This window comes from Strigops habroptila, chromosome 17, assembly GCF_004027225.2.
Source record: "Strigops habroptila isolate Jane chromosome 17, bStrHab1.2.pri, whole genome shotgun sequence".
Taxonomy (NCBI): domain Eukaryota; kingdom Metazoa; phylum Chordata; class Aves; order Psittaciformes; family Psittacidae; genus Strigops; species Strigops habroptila.
In genome coordinates, this window is record NC_044293.2 from 292,944 (window position 1) to 307,312 (window position 14,369).

Consider the following 14,369-nt stretch of genomic DNA (forward strand, 5'->3'; position numbering starts at 1 on the left):
GCCCTGGGAATTTTTGTGCAGGCGCAAGGACGCAGCTAACAAGTGATGCAAAGCGAGGGCTGAGGGAAAGCAGTGCTGCAGCTCGTAGTAAGCAACACACCCCCATCATGTCTTCCCTGTGCTGTCAGTGGGTGGGCTGTTGTCAGACTCTTGCTCTGGTTGCCTTTGAAAGGCTTGGACAAAAATTAAAATGACGATGAAGGCAGGAAAAGGAGCAACTACGGGAAAAAAAGAGAAAAAAAGAGGAAAGCCACAACCAGCGCTCCGGGGGGCCGCGGCCGGAGCTTGCCCCGGGCCCCGCCGCACCGGGCCGCGAAGGGAAGGAGGCCCGCGGTCCCCCCGCGCCACCTCCCCCGGGGAAGGCCGCGTTTCCCCGCAGAGCATCCTCCGCAGCCGGGAGAGACACGCGCCCGGCCCCGCATCGCCCCCCGCGGGCAGCACGGCCGCCGCCGCCGCCCCCCGGCCCCGTCCTACCTCCCGGTAGCGGGGAAGCGCGTCCGTCACCCCGCGGGGGGCGCGGGAGAGGGAGCGGCGGGAGGAGGATAATGGAGGCGGCGGCGGGGAGGGCGCACCGGCGGCAAGTCGCGTGCGCGGGGAGGGACCGCGCGGCGCGGAGGCGGAGGGCGGCCGTGCCCCCCCTTTGCCCCCCCCGCGGCTCCCGTCCGCCGCGCCGGGCTCCCCCCGCTACTCCCTCCCATCCCCGCCCGCGGGCAGGCGGCGGCGGCGGCGGGGCGCGCCCTTTGTGCGGGGAGCGGGAGCGGCGGCGCGGGCCCCGCGGGCGCGGTAGGTGTGTCCGTGCGGCGCGGGCAGGGGTGTGCGGGCAGGGGGTGTGCCTGCGCCGCCGCCGCGGAGCGGGGATGCTGCGGGCCGGGACCCGCGGGCCGCGCCGCGCCCTCCCCCCGCCCCCGCCCCGCCGCCCCATCTCACCTCTCCGCTGCCCGCCTCGGCGCCGCAGGCCGCGCGGAACCGCCGCAGGTTGATGCCGATGGCGGCCGAGACCTGGAGCGCCGCGTCGAAGCCGGGTCCCACCCCGGCCGCGGGGCCCCCGGAGCCGCCGGAGCCCGGCGCTGCCCCGCCTCCCCCGCTTCCCGCCGCCCCGCCGGAGCACGGGCCGCCGCGCTCCCCCTCGCCTGCCGCCGCCGGCGCCGCCGCCGGCTCGGCGGCTCGCAGGCTCCGCACGGCCAGCACCCGCAGCCGGGACCCCCCCAGCCCCCGGCGGCCCCAGCCGCCGCTGCCGGGCCGGGCAGGGAAGCGCCACCGACCGCTGTGCGCCATCTTTACTGTGAGGCGACGAGCCAGAGAGCGGGGCCGGGCCGCGCCCCGCGCCCTGGATACCGCCTCGTCGGCCCTTAGAGGTGCTGCATAACAGCGGGCGCCATGCAGGTTGCGGGGCCCCGCCATCCCGCCGCCCGGGCGCCTGAGTAAGCCATGCGCGGCGGGTGCCAGCCCGACATAACGCTGGGCGATATGCAGGGCCCCGGGCTCGAGCTCTGGCGCGGCCCCCCGCCCTGGATAGCGCAGCCTCCCGCCGCCGCAGCCCCTCATAGCGCGGAGGGCCATCCAGGCGCGGGGCCCCTCGCGGGCGGACCCCGGAACCTGTTTGCCGCAATACCGGGCCGCAGGCAGCCCGCATAACCGCGGCGGCGATGCCGAGGGAGGGAGAGAGGTGCCGGTGCCCGGGGTCGCGCATACGGCATTCGCGGCTCCGCCACCCGTGTCCATAGCGCCGGGCCCCACGCGGGGCGCGGGGTACCGTTCGGCGCGGCCCCGGGCCCGGCACGGGGCGAGGGGCGCCGGCGGGAGCCCCGCATACGGGCGGCGGGCAGCCAGGGCGCGGGGCCGCGGCGAGGCGGGAGGGCGCGGGGCGGGCCCGCCCCTCAGCCCCGGGCAGGGACCCCCGGCGGCAGCCACCGCTCACGGGCCGGTGCGGAGCCGGGACCCGCCTCGGGAGAGCAGCGGGAGCGGGAGAACAGCCGTGCCGGTTACAAACCGCTCTGTGTGGGGAACGGGAGATACCTGTGTCCGGCAGAGCGCGGCGGCTGCAGGCAGAGGGCGGCTGCCCCACGGCGGAGGCGACCGGGCAGGAGGCTCCGCGGTGTGAACAGCGCGGGAGAGCTCCCGGAGGCCGCTGGCTTCAGAGGCGCCGCTTCTGCTCCTCTCAGACCGGGGTGCTGAGGGCTTCCCACGAGGGCTTCCAGGGAGGAAAATCACAATTAGACTGTGCCTGTCTCTCGAGGGAGCATGAAAAGGACTGGAGTGTGTCCAAGCTCTGCCCTGCTTCGCCAGTCTGGTTTAATCCAATCCTCCCAATAAAGCCAGTCTGACGTACCCCACAGCGCAGAGCCCTTGCCAGTGCCTACAAGTGTCCATCCATCCATCCGCCCCAAGAGCGCAGGCACAGGTCAGAACAAGCCCCACAAGGTGGGCAGCCTTTGAGCGAGATCAGGCACAGTCACTCTCAGGGAGGTTCTCTTTGCTCCAGAAACCACCTGTGAGTCAAGATCATGCTTTAAATCCTCTGTGGAACCTCCTTGTCCATCTTGGTCAAGAGACAACTCCCTGTGCTGAGGGGCCTGGCAGTATCTGCCTGCTGTGCAATGGCTTCAGGAAGAGGGGAGTGAAGAGCTCCTGGGGAGGTGCCGTTTTCGGGGCCACCCCTGGTTAGATTTGCACAAAGCATCACCTCCTCAGAGGGGAGAGAGAAATCCCAAACTCTTGGGCAGCAAAGGGAGCAACAGGAGGACACAGCGAGTCCCAGGTATCAAACAGGTTCTCCAGGACTGCTGCAACCAAAGTTGTGGTCTCCTGAGTGGGCACAGGACACTGAGGCAGGAAGGACAGCTCCATCGCTGCCTTTGCAGCAGACTCACCTATGGAAGCTGGCGGGTTCCTCTACCTTTGGTTTCCCCATCTTTTGTGAGCCACCATCACCGTGTCAGGAGCCCCTCTTTTCAACCAGGAAAGAAAAGCTTTGCCACTGATGCCCTGCCAGTCACTCAACACACAGCGCTGTGAGCTCACCTGCGCCACCCACCAGGGCTCCACAAGGCTTCTTGCTGTGGTGAAGCACTGAGGATGTCAGCTCTGCGGCAGGGAGGAGAGGAATCACCGTGCCACTGGCGCAGCCACCCCAGAGGCATTGGGGCACTCAGGGCAGCCACGCTGGGGCCTGTGGGTGCACCAGCGAGCTGAGCATGCTGAGCACCTGAGAACAGCATCAGCAAGGAGCAATCCTGGCTAGAAACCATCTCCCAAGACCATCGAGGCAAGTCCTGCCCTGACAATGAGCAGGCATTGCACCGGGTTTTGTACACACCGCCACAGGAGCTGGCTGAGAACACGCAGCCGTGGGGGCTCCTGGGCAGCTCTTGCTGGTGCTGAGCTAAGATGATGGGTACGGTCAAGCTCAGCTTACCCTGGAAGGCTCTTGCTCAGCACAGAGCACCCTGCGCCAGTGGGACAGAGCTATGTACCAACACACAGCACAGCACAGAGCTCATGGTGGCTCTGGCACAGCTCCCCCCCCTCCACAAGCACAACTGGAGCCCCAACTGCCACAAAAGACCATGACAGCTCGACGCCGGTTCTGGTTTTATTGTCACCCGCCCTGACACAGACCGGGGACAGGGCCCTGAGGACGGTGTTACTGAGGATGAGCCTTCAGACGTTGTACCCGATGAGGCCACGCTTGCCTATGATCTCCCCAACGTAAAACCACATCAGCACCTCCGTGGCCACCAGCCCGTTCCTCACCGCTTCCTGGAAGAAAAGAGAAAACTTGCTTCACCTCTCGGCTCCTGAATTCCTTCAGCTTCAGGTCTCCTCGCGAGCAGCTCCTTTGGTTTCCAAGGCACCAAGGGAGCACATCGAGCCAGTGTATCTTAGGAACTACCACAGAACGCGCAGGCAGGAGCTCAGGAGGCTGCAGAACCTCCCCGGAGAGAAATAAAAAAAATAAATACAAACGTTTATCTTATTTACAAGATGCTGGGTACGATTCACACGGGGACGCTCAGCGCCCCGCAGGCGTCACAGGGATGCTGCGCGGCGATGCCTGGTCCCTCCCCGGTGCCGTGCCCCGCACAGCGCCCCCGCTCCCGCCGCGCTGTTACCCTGACAGTGAGCTGCGCCAGGCGGCCGGTCTGGAAGCCCCTGATCACGGCCTTCATGCTGTCAATGGCCCGGGGGATCTCGGCGGGGGTCGGCGGAGCCAGCTCCACCTTGGCGTAGTACCAGAACGTGGCCAGGCGCGGCTTCGAGTACGCTACGGCGGCTGCGGCAGAGGGGAGGGCGAGACACGCGTTTACCCAATGGCAGCGGCAGCGCCCCCCCCGTTCCCGCTGCCCCGGCCCCGGCGCTCACCGCTGAGGAGCTGCGGCCCGCGGGTGCTGAGCGTCTGCACCAGCTTCTGCGCCATGCTGCAGCCCCGGCCCAATGTCACCCCGCCGCGACCGCGACTGCGCTCAGCCAGGACCCCGCCGCCGCGGCTGCCCTTCGCGCCGCCGGACCACGCCCTCCCCGATCAGGCGGCTGCGCGGGCAGCCCGCAAAGAGCCCGGGCCACGTGGGCGGGGCGGGGCGGGGCGCGGCGCGCCGCGCCGCCAGGGGAAGCCGCGGGTTCGAGACCCGGCGTGGCCGCTCCCGGCCCCGGGGTTCGCCCAGCACACAACGACGAGGCTATTCTACAGCTCGGGCCTCCCCGCCGCTGCCAGACTCCAGCACCAGTTCTAAGATCATCTCCACCTTTAATTTCCAACACCCCTCTGTCCCCAGCAATCATCAGGAAAATAAACCAGCATGTACAAGTTGGCACAACCACCCCACGTCTGACCCTGGGGAGCAGCAGTTGCCTTCATGCTGAGCCTATGGTTACAGAAGCAACAGAACAGGGAGAAGGTTTTGGTGTTGCAGGGAAAGAACAAGTGGGAGAGGGCTGGGGCCCCAGGAAACGCAGAGAGGCTGTGCTCTTCCCCAGGCAGAGGCTCAAAGCTGTAGTGCAGTGGAAAGTCTCAGTATTAAACAGTAAGTCTCGAAAGGAAGAGACAGAACAAGGGAGGAAAGGGAAGGTCCGAGGAGAGATGCTGACATGGTGCATCCTCAATCAAGGTGGCGAGTTGCTCTGGAGCTCTACAAGGCATTTATCTGGCCGGTGATTGTAGGTCTAGGGCCAAGATCCCTGTTTTCAGTTCAGCGTATTCTCCAGCTCCTCCTTCTGCTTCTTCCTCTCTGCCAGCCACCGCTGGATCTTCTCTTTAAGCTCTGTGTTTGGTCTGATCTGGTCCATGGTGAGGGGGCTCCGGTTGAAAGGGTCTGTCTGATCGCTGAAAGACAAAGCACCGAGGAGATCGTTTGGACAGTCCCGGTGCTAGACATAAAACCAGGAGGAGGAGAGGCCACGAGGAGGCAGGAGATAAGTGAGACAGGCCCCCAAAAGCGCTGCGTACCTGAGGAGGTGCCGGGCTATAGTCGAGCGGTCTACGGTGACACGGGACGAGGGCAGTATCACGGGGTCTGACATCAGTGTGCTCATGATGGGATCCAGGAACTCATCGCAAGCATCTGCATATGTCTCCTCCTCCTGCTGCTGCCGGTCTGCAAGAGACTGGAGGCCACGTGGAGCCTTCAGCCACGGGGGCTCCTGGTTCTTTAAAGCCCAGGTTTGCTCCCAGCCCACAGCTAAAGTGTTTACTGGTGGGTGCTGCCCCACGGGAGCCCCAGAAATCCCTCCCCACAGCAAGACGTGGGGATACACAGGCAGGACAGCCACATCAGGAACAAGTCCCTCCTTTTCTGTGTGCCTAAATTCTGGGGTTCTCACCTTGATCCTCTCGGCCAGGTTGCTGAAGGACACGATCATGTTCCCGGGCTTGTTGATCTTCTTCAGGACCCGAACGGTCTGGGCGAAGAGTGTCGGCGAGTAGGAGCGGCCGTCCTTGGGCACCGTGGCACAGAAGTTTTCCTCATCCCTGGGCCGCAGGTGAAAAGAGAGCAAAGGCTTAAGAATCCACATGTACCAGGCTGCAAAATGCAGTCCCCAGGACAGCAGCACTACCCCAGCAGAGAACTCAAAGCTAGAGAAAAGCCTGACTGCAATGAAGCGCTTCTCCCAGGCGCTCTCCAGAGTGACCGAGGGCACGAACGTAACCACGATGGTGTTTAACTTCCACCCCTGCTACCTGAGCTGCAGCTGACTCCCCAGGGTCACTGAAGTTAAGATTGTTACAGAAGAGCACAGCATGCTGCTGAAAGGCCCACCAAGGGCCTCTGCTAGACAGTGTCCCCAGGATGTCTCCTGACACCCCATGGACCAGCTCTCCTCATCACGTACCCAAGGTTCAGGTAGATGGTACAGATGTCAGACACGAGTTGCTGCGGCTTGAAGTCAAACTCGCTGAAATCCTTCACTTTCAAAGCTCCCATTTTCGGCCCAACCAGGTGTTGCAGGAAGTAGTTGAGCATGGAGATGATGCGCTCCGCGAGGAACGGGTGCACAAACAGGGACTTAATTTCTGGAACAGAAAGCAGCAGTTCCCTGAGCTCCAGAGCCACCCCTGCCCCAGGTCCCAGCAGGGGTGTGCTCTCCCTACCCGAGGTGAGGAAGGCCAGCGTGCCGATGGTTTCGTTGGACATGATGTTGTGGAAGCGCGCCAGCTGACCAAACATCTGCAGGCTGGACTCCTTCTCGCGGCGAGCCTCCGGGGACAGGCTGTCCCACTCACCACGGTCCTTCTCGATCTGCTGAACTTTGATCTTACTGAGGTACTGCAAAGACAGGGCAGGGAAGCAGCTGGGAGAACAGGCTGGCAAACAGGCAGTGCTGACAAAGCCAGACCTGTCCTGCACCGCCCTGGCTAGCAGAGGCCAATCCGGGCACCAGAGGAACAGCTCGTAAATCCAAAGGAGAATACCCTGGAGACAAAGGGCCTTTGCCAGGATCACACCTGCAGCATAGCCAAGTGGATTTGATACTCAAAACCCCCAGAGGTTGTTTAAAGCCCGGCTGTGTCCAGACGAGCAGCAGGGAAACTTCCTTGCAACTCCCCCAGCACGCTTCATGCTGGATCCGACAGAGCCCCTGAGCTCCTCTTCATGATGCTCAGTCCTACCTGTATGGCTTCATCCAGCAGGAAAATGGCATCGTTCATGAGCAAGTTGAGGAAGCGCAAAAAGAGAGGGGGGTTCATGGCCTCCAGGTTCTCCGAGGCGTAATCAGCCAGAGCCTAGAAGGAAGGAGCAAACGTTGAGCGCTGCGGCAGGGCCCGGGCCGGTGCGCTCCCTACGGAGCTGCAGGCACACGCTTCCCTGTGCGCTCCCGCCTCACCTTTATGCTCTGCCGGTACGAATCCGTGCCCCACATGTACCTCAGGATGGGGTACATGGGGCGGCGGTAGTTAAACTTCTGCTCGAACTGGTGAGGATCACCTAAACACAGGCAAAGAAAGGGCTTTCCACATGGCAGTAGGCACACACAATGTCACTGACTCCCAAGCAGTACAACTGACCCCACTCTAGAAGGGGACAGGCAAGGACCCAATGCTATAGCATTGCAATGCTGAAAAGCTTGAGCCCCGGAGATTATCCTCTCTGAATATACAGCTCTGCACAAGCCAGAAGTTTGGGAATACCAACGCTGTGCTGGAATGCCACCGGCCTGATGCAGCCAAGCAGCTTAAAACCAGAACAGATTCGTTTCAAACCCTGGGGACGTTCCCCCTGCGGCTGCTGCAGAGGGAAGAGCTCTTCCCTGTGGTGCTCACCTGTAAACTCGATATCCACGAAGACTCTGATGAGCGCCTCGGCCAAGCGGGCGGCGTTCTGGTACGAGCAGAACACGCGCTTGCGATGGAACATGCTCGAGACGAGCGGGTTCTGCGCCTGATCCAGGTGAGGCATCACCGCTTCCAGCACTTCTGCCAGCTTGGCTCGCAGGTGGGGGTTCTTCATCCTGCAGGAAAAAAAGCGCAAATCCAGGATGTCAGGAGAGTGTGGGATCAGGGAATGCTCCAGGAGCTGCGCCCATCCCTGCAGGAGTGTCGCCTTGCTGTGGACTGTCTGTAAAGCTAACACCGGTGCCCTGAGCTTACTCCCAATACTGGAGCCATGGGCAAAGGCACACACTCAATACCACAGTTAAATCAGGCAGGGAGGCCAGAGGGTGTGGGAATGGCAAAGCTGTTGCTTCTATCCCTCCCACAACAGCTTTCTGGCAGTGGGTACAGCTCACAGCCCACGCTGGCTTGTTTGCTCCCGAGCAAACTTCCTGTTTATTCCACAAATCCAAAGAGCTTCACCTCCTGCCCAGTGCAAATCACCAAGGTGAGGGTACAGTTCTCCCCTGCCTCACGCGTGGGGCAGAAGCCAAATCCCCTGCCCAAGGTAGGAAGAGCCATAGCCTCCCTCTGCCAGGGCTAGCCTGGGGCCAGCGGGAGCAGAAGGAGCTGCCAACCAAGTGAAGCCTCCAGGACTTTGCTGTGTTTACACATGAGAATAAACAAAGGAGAGCAGAAATGCAGTGTCTGTGGCGGTGTCGTACTGGGAAGATCGATACCACTGCTCAGTCCTGCTCAGTTACAGCAGGAGACTCCACAGAGATACTCCAAACAGATCAATCCCAGTGCCTTCCTCTGACAAGGACCAAAGGGGCTCCAGCTGATGAGGCTCCGGTGTAATATGACCAAACAAGCACTTAGACACCAAATCCCATCTACACCTCGTGTGACACCCCGGTCCTTCAGGCAGGGCCACATTCCCTGTACCTCCTGCAGGCAGGACTGAGCTTTTCCAAAGGGACAAACCCACTCACAGCTGCATAAACCAAGCCCCAATGCCTCTCCTGCAGTCTCCCCTCCTAGTTCCCCTCGGGTGCTCTGCAGGTACATGGGACTCGTGCTGTGGCTGTATGTACCTCTCCACATCACCCATGAACACAGTGACAAAGTGAAGGATGTGCTCCAGGGAATCCGCGGATGTCTCCAAGATGTCATCAGCAAAACGCCGCAGGAAAATGAAGAAGTCACCCAAATTATCAGCAAAGAATTCTGCAAACAGAAACCGTGCATGAGCTCCTCATGAGAGGCAGCTCTTCTCGCCCCTTTTCAGCCTCCCGTCTGCTTTCCTCTAATCACTCCCATTCTGATTAAAGCTTTGGGAGCTAACTGGCTGTGTCTGAACAGCCCAGACGTGAAGGAAGCCCAGCCTGAACCACACAGGGTTCGCTCCATCTCTCTCAGAACTCGGGACCCAGCAGCTGTCTGCCCATCATGCACAGTCACACGCATCTCAAGACAACAGAAAGCTCAAGGCGAACTTTGCACATGGAGAGAACAGTAAACTGAGATGGTATTTGGTGAAAGTTTGCAGCACTGTGCCCTGCTGGGCTCGGCTCTCCCAGTGCTCATCTGGACGGCACCAGGATCACAGCCTGTAGGTGACCCCGGAAGCCCCAGCTGCCTTCAGAGCTTCTGACAAGTTGCAGCTGACATTCCCTTCACATCCCAGAACCTTCTTTCCACAGGCAGAATGTCCTTTAAGCACATCAGTGAGGAGGGAGCGCAGGTGCTGCGCACATCCTAAGGAACCAGGCCATGCACATGCAGTGCTCACCTGTGCAGGGTGAGCAGCAGCAGCGTGAGGCTCTCACCTGGGACATAGGCCAAGGCACTGTCCTGCACCGCAGGCAGCGGGAAGGTGAGCTCCAGCGGCTCCGTCCCACAGTTCCCCACGGCCAACTGCACCAGCAGAACTGCCATGGACACCTGCAGGTTCAGGCAGTTCTGCAGCATCTGCGGCTCTGTCACCGCCGTCTTGGTGGACAGATAGATGGTCATGAGGCGCTCGAACTGCTCCCTGAGGCTGTCGGCAGCAGGGCTGGAGCTCTGCTGAGCTTCTCGCCATGCTACTTGCAGGCGGTGAAGGCTTTGGTTTATCTTTACCATCTGGTCGTGCAACCTACCCAAAAACAAGGTGAGGATGAGATGAGACAAGACTGCAGATTGCCCGAGCAACAGCGCGTGCTTTATCCTGTTCTGCCAGCCACACTCAAACCCTTTCCTGGGGATAACCTGGTCGGGGCACCAGCAATGGGAAGCCTTTAGGGAACAGCAAGCAGGGGCTTGGGGGATCCCAGAGCCTGCTGAGGAACTGCAGTGCTCTGTGGAGTAGTCTGGACGACCCCGCTGGTGTGCCATGGTCAGGGATCCAGCAGCCTGCAGGTGACACAGGCAGTTTCCCAGCAACAAGCCACCTGTGGAACTTTTCCATCAAGTTCTATATTTAGAGAATCAACCAGAAGGGGACGGTGCTGGGATCAGAGCTGACCTCACTGTATCCAGGCAACCATTTGCAGAGGGAAGCTGAGAGAAACTGTGTGTTACAGTGTCCAGAGAAACCCTTTCCTGGAAGTGGACAGCAGGAACCTATCTCTGCTTCCCATGCAGTCCAGTTCGGGCAGCTCGGAAAGGCAGGAGCTCTGCTGCAGAGGCTTTCTAGGGGAGAAGTGAGATGCCTGCAGCCTGTTCCCTAAGGAGAGGGGGAAGCGAGCAGCCCATGACACTCAACATTTGGCTATCAGGTTTCTGTAAGCAGTGTGGAGCCTGAGGACCTGTCAGCACTGACTGTGAGCACCAGCAAATGGAGCTTCCTTCCAAATTCAGTCAGCCTGAGGCCCAAATTCAGTGCTTGGTACTCAGCAGCTCAAGCTGCTGGTTCTGCATTCCAAGGATTCACTGACAGCTTAGCACAGGGGTGGGAATAGCACTAGGGGGATCTGCGAGCACTCACCTGTGAAACCCCAAGTGAAGGGTGTACTGTGTGAGGACCAGGTTTTCCGTCACCAGGTTATAGCTGTTGGCAAACTCAGGCTCCTGCTCGCTCAGAGCAGGTATCAAACACGTTTCCTTTTCCAGACCTGGAATGAAAAGCGTCTCTGTGCCAAGCCTGTTGGTAAGGGCTCAAGAGGGCCCCCACTGAGGACGCAGAATGGCTGGTGATGTCGGGAAGCATGTTGTTTGTGTGCAGTTCTCCCTGTGCTCCTCCCCAGTCTTCTCCCTTTACCTGCACATGTGAGGGGGGCACTACTGGGAGCAGCAGAGACCCAAAGAGATCCCCCTTGTCATTCCCTTGCTCCCCCAAGGTCTGGGCGCACCTTTCATGTGTACGTTCTTACTCCTCCTCTCCTCTTCGTTCAGCTCCTTCAGGGCACAGTAGGTAGGATTGAAGGTCAGCAGCCTGGCAGATTTGGGTTTGCAGAAGGGCTGGCACAGCTTCAGGAGGGCAGCTCCCAGGTTAAGGAAGAAGGCATCCGAGGCGTACATCTGGAAGAAGATCTCTGGCATCTGGTTTGCCCAGATCTTGGTGCGTCCCGCGTTGGCGTGGAGGCAGTTTCCCAGCCAGGAGAGGATCCTGTGCTTTGTCTCTGGGGACAGCTGCAGCAGGTTCTTCAGCATCTGGTAGATCTTCTCATGGAACTGGGCCATAAACTGTTGCAGGAACAGAATGTGTTTGAGGGATTATGAAGGAGCCAGTGGTGGAACTCAAGGCCTGATACCACATCTTTAACCCTCAGGCACCGAGAGGCCACTCAAACACACCGAGAAGCACTGTCACGCTTCAGCTCACCTGATGGATGTTGGACTCCTGCACTTTGATCTCCTGTGGGCTGGATCGGGATGGGTTCAGAAAGTAGCCGTGGTTCTCCACGACGCCAGGGGTCTTCAGCAGGCAAGAGATGTTTAAGATGGTGCCTAGCAAAGTCTTCTGGTACATCTGTCCATTGCTGGGATCCTTGGGCTGGATGTAGCCTGCAAAAACCTTAAGGGGATGGCAGGACATGCTGACAGCTGTGTCAAATCCCAATAAAATGAAAGCAAACAACAGCTGACAGCTTTGGGCCAGGCAAACAGAAGGGAGGAGAAGGGTAAGAGAACACACACAGGGTATTGCTACACTGTACTGCTGGTTTGACCTCTGCAGATTAGGTCCTACAAACATGCTGCCACGAGGAGAACCTGCGAGGAGCTCCTGACCAGGCCGAGGCACCCACCTTTGCAATGTCCTTCTGCTTGGTGAAGTAGAGGAGCATGTCAAGGTATGTGTAGAGCAGGATCTGGCAGAGGTCCAGGTCCTTGATTCTGCCCAGCAGGATGTCAAACACAGGAACCATCACCTCCCCGAACGTCCGCACCTCCTCGTCCATCGTTAAGGCCTCTATGACCTCCTCCAGAAACTCGGTCATGTCTTCAAACTCTGGCAGGAAAGCAAGAACCTCAATGTGCTACAGGTGCTGCGGCCTAAATGCTGCCCTCCCTTTTAGGGATGGGGGCAGCTCAAGGTCTGCTCCACTCAGCTGGACTTACGGGCCCCTCTCAGCGCCTCCAGCATCAGGTCCACCAGCTGCTCGTACACGTTCTGGTTGACATAAATCTCCGGGGTGAGGAGGACAGTGCGAGTATTTGACACCGTCAGGTTCCGGCAGCGCACAGCAAAGGGCAGCAGGTTCTCTGGGACCTTGGTTATCTGCACAAGGAGAAGGAGACAGAGTTGGGGCCCTGGCATCTGCTTCTGGCCACTAAAACCCCAGCTCAGTCACCTCAGCTCAGAATGCTGGGTGACAAAGCCGCACTCTGCCTCTGAAGTCCCTGCCCACCTCTTCTCTTGCCCTCTGGAAACAAGCATAGAGGTAGCGCAGGATCTGCCTCTCCCCGGCGTCCCGGTCGGCAGAGAGGTTCTGCGTGCTGCTGGAGGTCATGTGAATCAGGTGGCTTCCAGGCTCCTGCAGCAGCAAGCGGGCGAACAGGGCCTGGGCAGAGGTGGGTGGGAAGTGAGGACGGGGAGACAACTCCTCTGGGAAACACAGCCCCGTGGCAGCACGTTGTTTACGCTTGGAAAAGTTCTCTCCATCCCTCCTTAAGTAACAGAGCACTAAGCTGAGAGCCCTCAGGCTCCACCACAGTCTCCGTTCTCTTTTAAGAGCGGCGGCAGACAGGCTGCATTTGGGATGTGTCACGAGGAAACAGTTCCTGGTGCCACAGCAGCAGAAGAGCCGGAGCCCGCGGCAGGCGGCCCTACCTGCTCCACGTTGTCCATGTCCAGCCAGTCCTGGGCGTCCAGGTCTGCAGCCATCTCTTCCAGGTAGACGCAGCGCGCTGGGATCCCGTTCCCGCTCTTCATGCTGGGGTCACCTGAGAGTGACACGGAGGGACCTGTCTCACCCACAGGGACACAGACCGTGCTGGGGGCAGCGGAACCTGATGGCAAAGCGACATGTTCCCCTCCCAGCTGCCCCCTCTCACTTCACCCAGTGAGCTCTGCCCTGCCCAGAACCACCCCCTTGGCGCTGGGGAACGGCTCCAGCACTCACTGTTGTCGAGGGTGATGAGGAAGATCCTCTGGATCATGTGGTTGATGTTGAGCTGCTCGCACAGCTCCCGCTGAGAGCGGAACGAGCGGCTGATCTCGGCCACCGAGTAGTCGCAGTCGTCCAGGCTCTCGGAGACGCTGTTGTCGGAGTCATCCTGGCTGACCGAGGTCTCATCGCCTGCAAGCAGCGGGGGAAGGCGCTCAGCGCCGCGGCGGGGACAGCCCCCTCCCGCCGCCGGCCGCGCGCCCCGGACCTGTCAGCTGCCGCAGCTGCTGCTGCTTCTGGACGGCGGCGAAGTGCTTCGCGGCGGCGACGGAGCCGAAGAGGGCGGCGAAGGGGTTGCTGGAGATGCTATTGTTGTTCTCCTGGTCGGTCATCTCCCGTCAGCGCCGCGCCATGCGGGGGGGCCGCGCTGCGGGGACCCAGGCGCCGCCGGGGCCGGGGCTGCTGCGGGGCCGCTGCGGGGCCGCCGCCGCCGGACAACACTGCACGTCACCGCGTCGCGCTGCAACTGATGTCACCGCCGTGCGCCGGAAGAGGGGGCGGGCGCTCTTGAAGAGCGGCTGGAGTGACGCACAGAGCGGCGCGGCGGGAGGCACTGCCCTCTGGCGGCGCGGAGGACCGAGGACACGGGGGGGACACGGGCACCGGGGCCGAGCCCGAGCCCTGAGCGGCTCGTCCGGTAACGGAGCGTGTCTGGTGGCTGCGGAACGCGAACCTCTGCTGGTGGAGCCGGTGCCATTTACATGCTAACGATGTGTAATTAACATGCAAATTAACCCTTTACAACGTAATCAATATGCATATCGGCCATTTGCATATCAGATCACCTGTTGGCAGTTGCATAAAGATGGTAAAACTGACAACATGGCCTTTAATTATAGATTTTGCTCTTTTAAAGGTCATGGTTTTGGAGTGTGTCCAAGGTGCCCACACGGCAGCTTTACCCCACTAACGCAGCACAGACTGGTTTGTGTTGAAGGGACACAAAACCTCCTCCAGGTCCAACCACT

General features: G+C 60.6%; 3 protein-coding genes and 1 long non-coding RNA gene across 7 annotated transcripts in view; all 4 read right to left on the reverse strand.

The window, feature by feature from the left end:
- Positions 1-1,707, reverse strand: part of KMT2A (lysine methyltransferase 2A) — a 42,707-nt gene extending 41,000 nt beyond the window's left edge. For both annotated transcript variants that reach the window (XM_030505647.1, XM_030505646.1), the window contains exon 1: positions 928-1,707. In XM_030505647.1, the coding sequence (XP_030361507.1) occupies positions 928-1,560 (633 nt within the window). In that variant the 5' untranslated portion in view covers positions 1,561-1,707. The remainder of the gene's footprint in view (positions 1-927) is intronic.
- On the reverse strand, positions 92-527 carry LOC115616429. Its single transcript, XR_003994295.1, has 2 exons — positions 475-527; positions 92-218 (listed from the first exon to the last, which is right to left on the reverse strand). It is a non-coding gene; the product is annotated as an uncharacterized LOC115616429 (long non-coding RNA).
- A 1,864-nt stretch (positions 1,708-3,571) lies between the features above and the next one.
- ATP5MG (ATP synthase membrane subunit g) lies at positions 3,572-4,565 on the reverse strand. The gene is made up of 3 exons (XM_030505648.1): positions 4,363-4,565; positions 4,113-4,273; positions 3,572-3,759 (listed from the first exon to the last, which is right to left on the reverse strand). The coding sequence occupies exons 1-3, from the start codon at positions 4,415-4,417 to the stop codon at positions 3,661-3,663; spliced, it is 315 nt and encodes a 104-aa protein (XP_030361508.1). The 5' UTR covers positions 4,418-4,565; the 3' UTR covers positions 3,572-3,660.
- A 424-nt stretch (positions 4,566-4,989) lies between these two features.
- UBE4A (ubiquitination factor E4A) lies at positions 4,990-13,863 on the reverse strand. 3 transcript variants are annotated; one of them, XM_030505650.1, is made up of 20 exons: positions 13,823-13,845; positions 13,610-13,770; positions 13,357-13,533; positions 13,065-13,177; positions 12,643-12,795; positions 12,353-12,512; positions 12,040-12,242; positions 11,616-11,807; positions 11,143-11,476; positions 10,779-10,905; positions 9,640-9,947; positions 8,905-9,037; positions 7,757-7,944; positions 7,321-7,421; positions 7,106-7,219; positions 6,587-6,761; positions 6,328-6,508; positions 5,818-5,965; positions 5,444-5,601; positions 4,990-5,320 (listed from the first exon to the last, which is right to left on the reverse strand). In XM_030505650.1, exons 2-20 carry the CDS (start codon positions 13,731-13,733, stop codon positions 5,182-5,184), a joined length of 3,228 nt encoding a protein of 1,075 aa, XP_030361510.1. In that variant the 5' UTR covers positions 13,734-13,770; positions 13,823-13,845; the 3' UTR covers positions 4,990-5,181. The 3 variants fall into 3 exon arrangements, with proteins under 3 accessions (XP_030361510.1, XP_030361509.1, XP_030361511.1); XM_030505649.1 differs by having other exon boundaries at positions 13,610-13,863; XM_030505651.1 differs by lacking the exon at positions 12,643-12,795 and having other exon boundaries at positions 13,610-13,863.
- Positions 13,864-14,369: the final 506 nt, after the last annotated feature.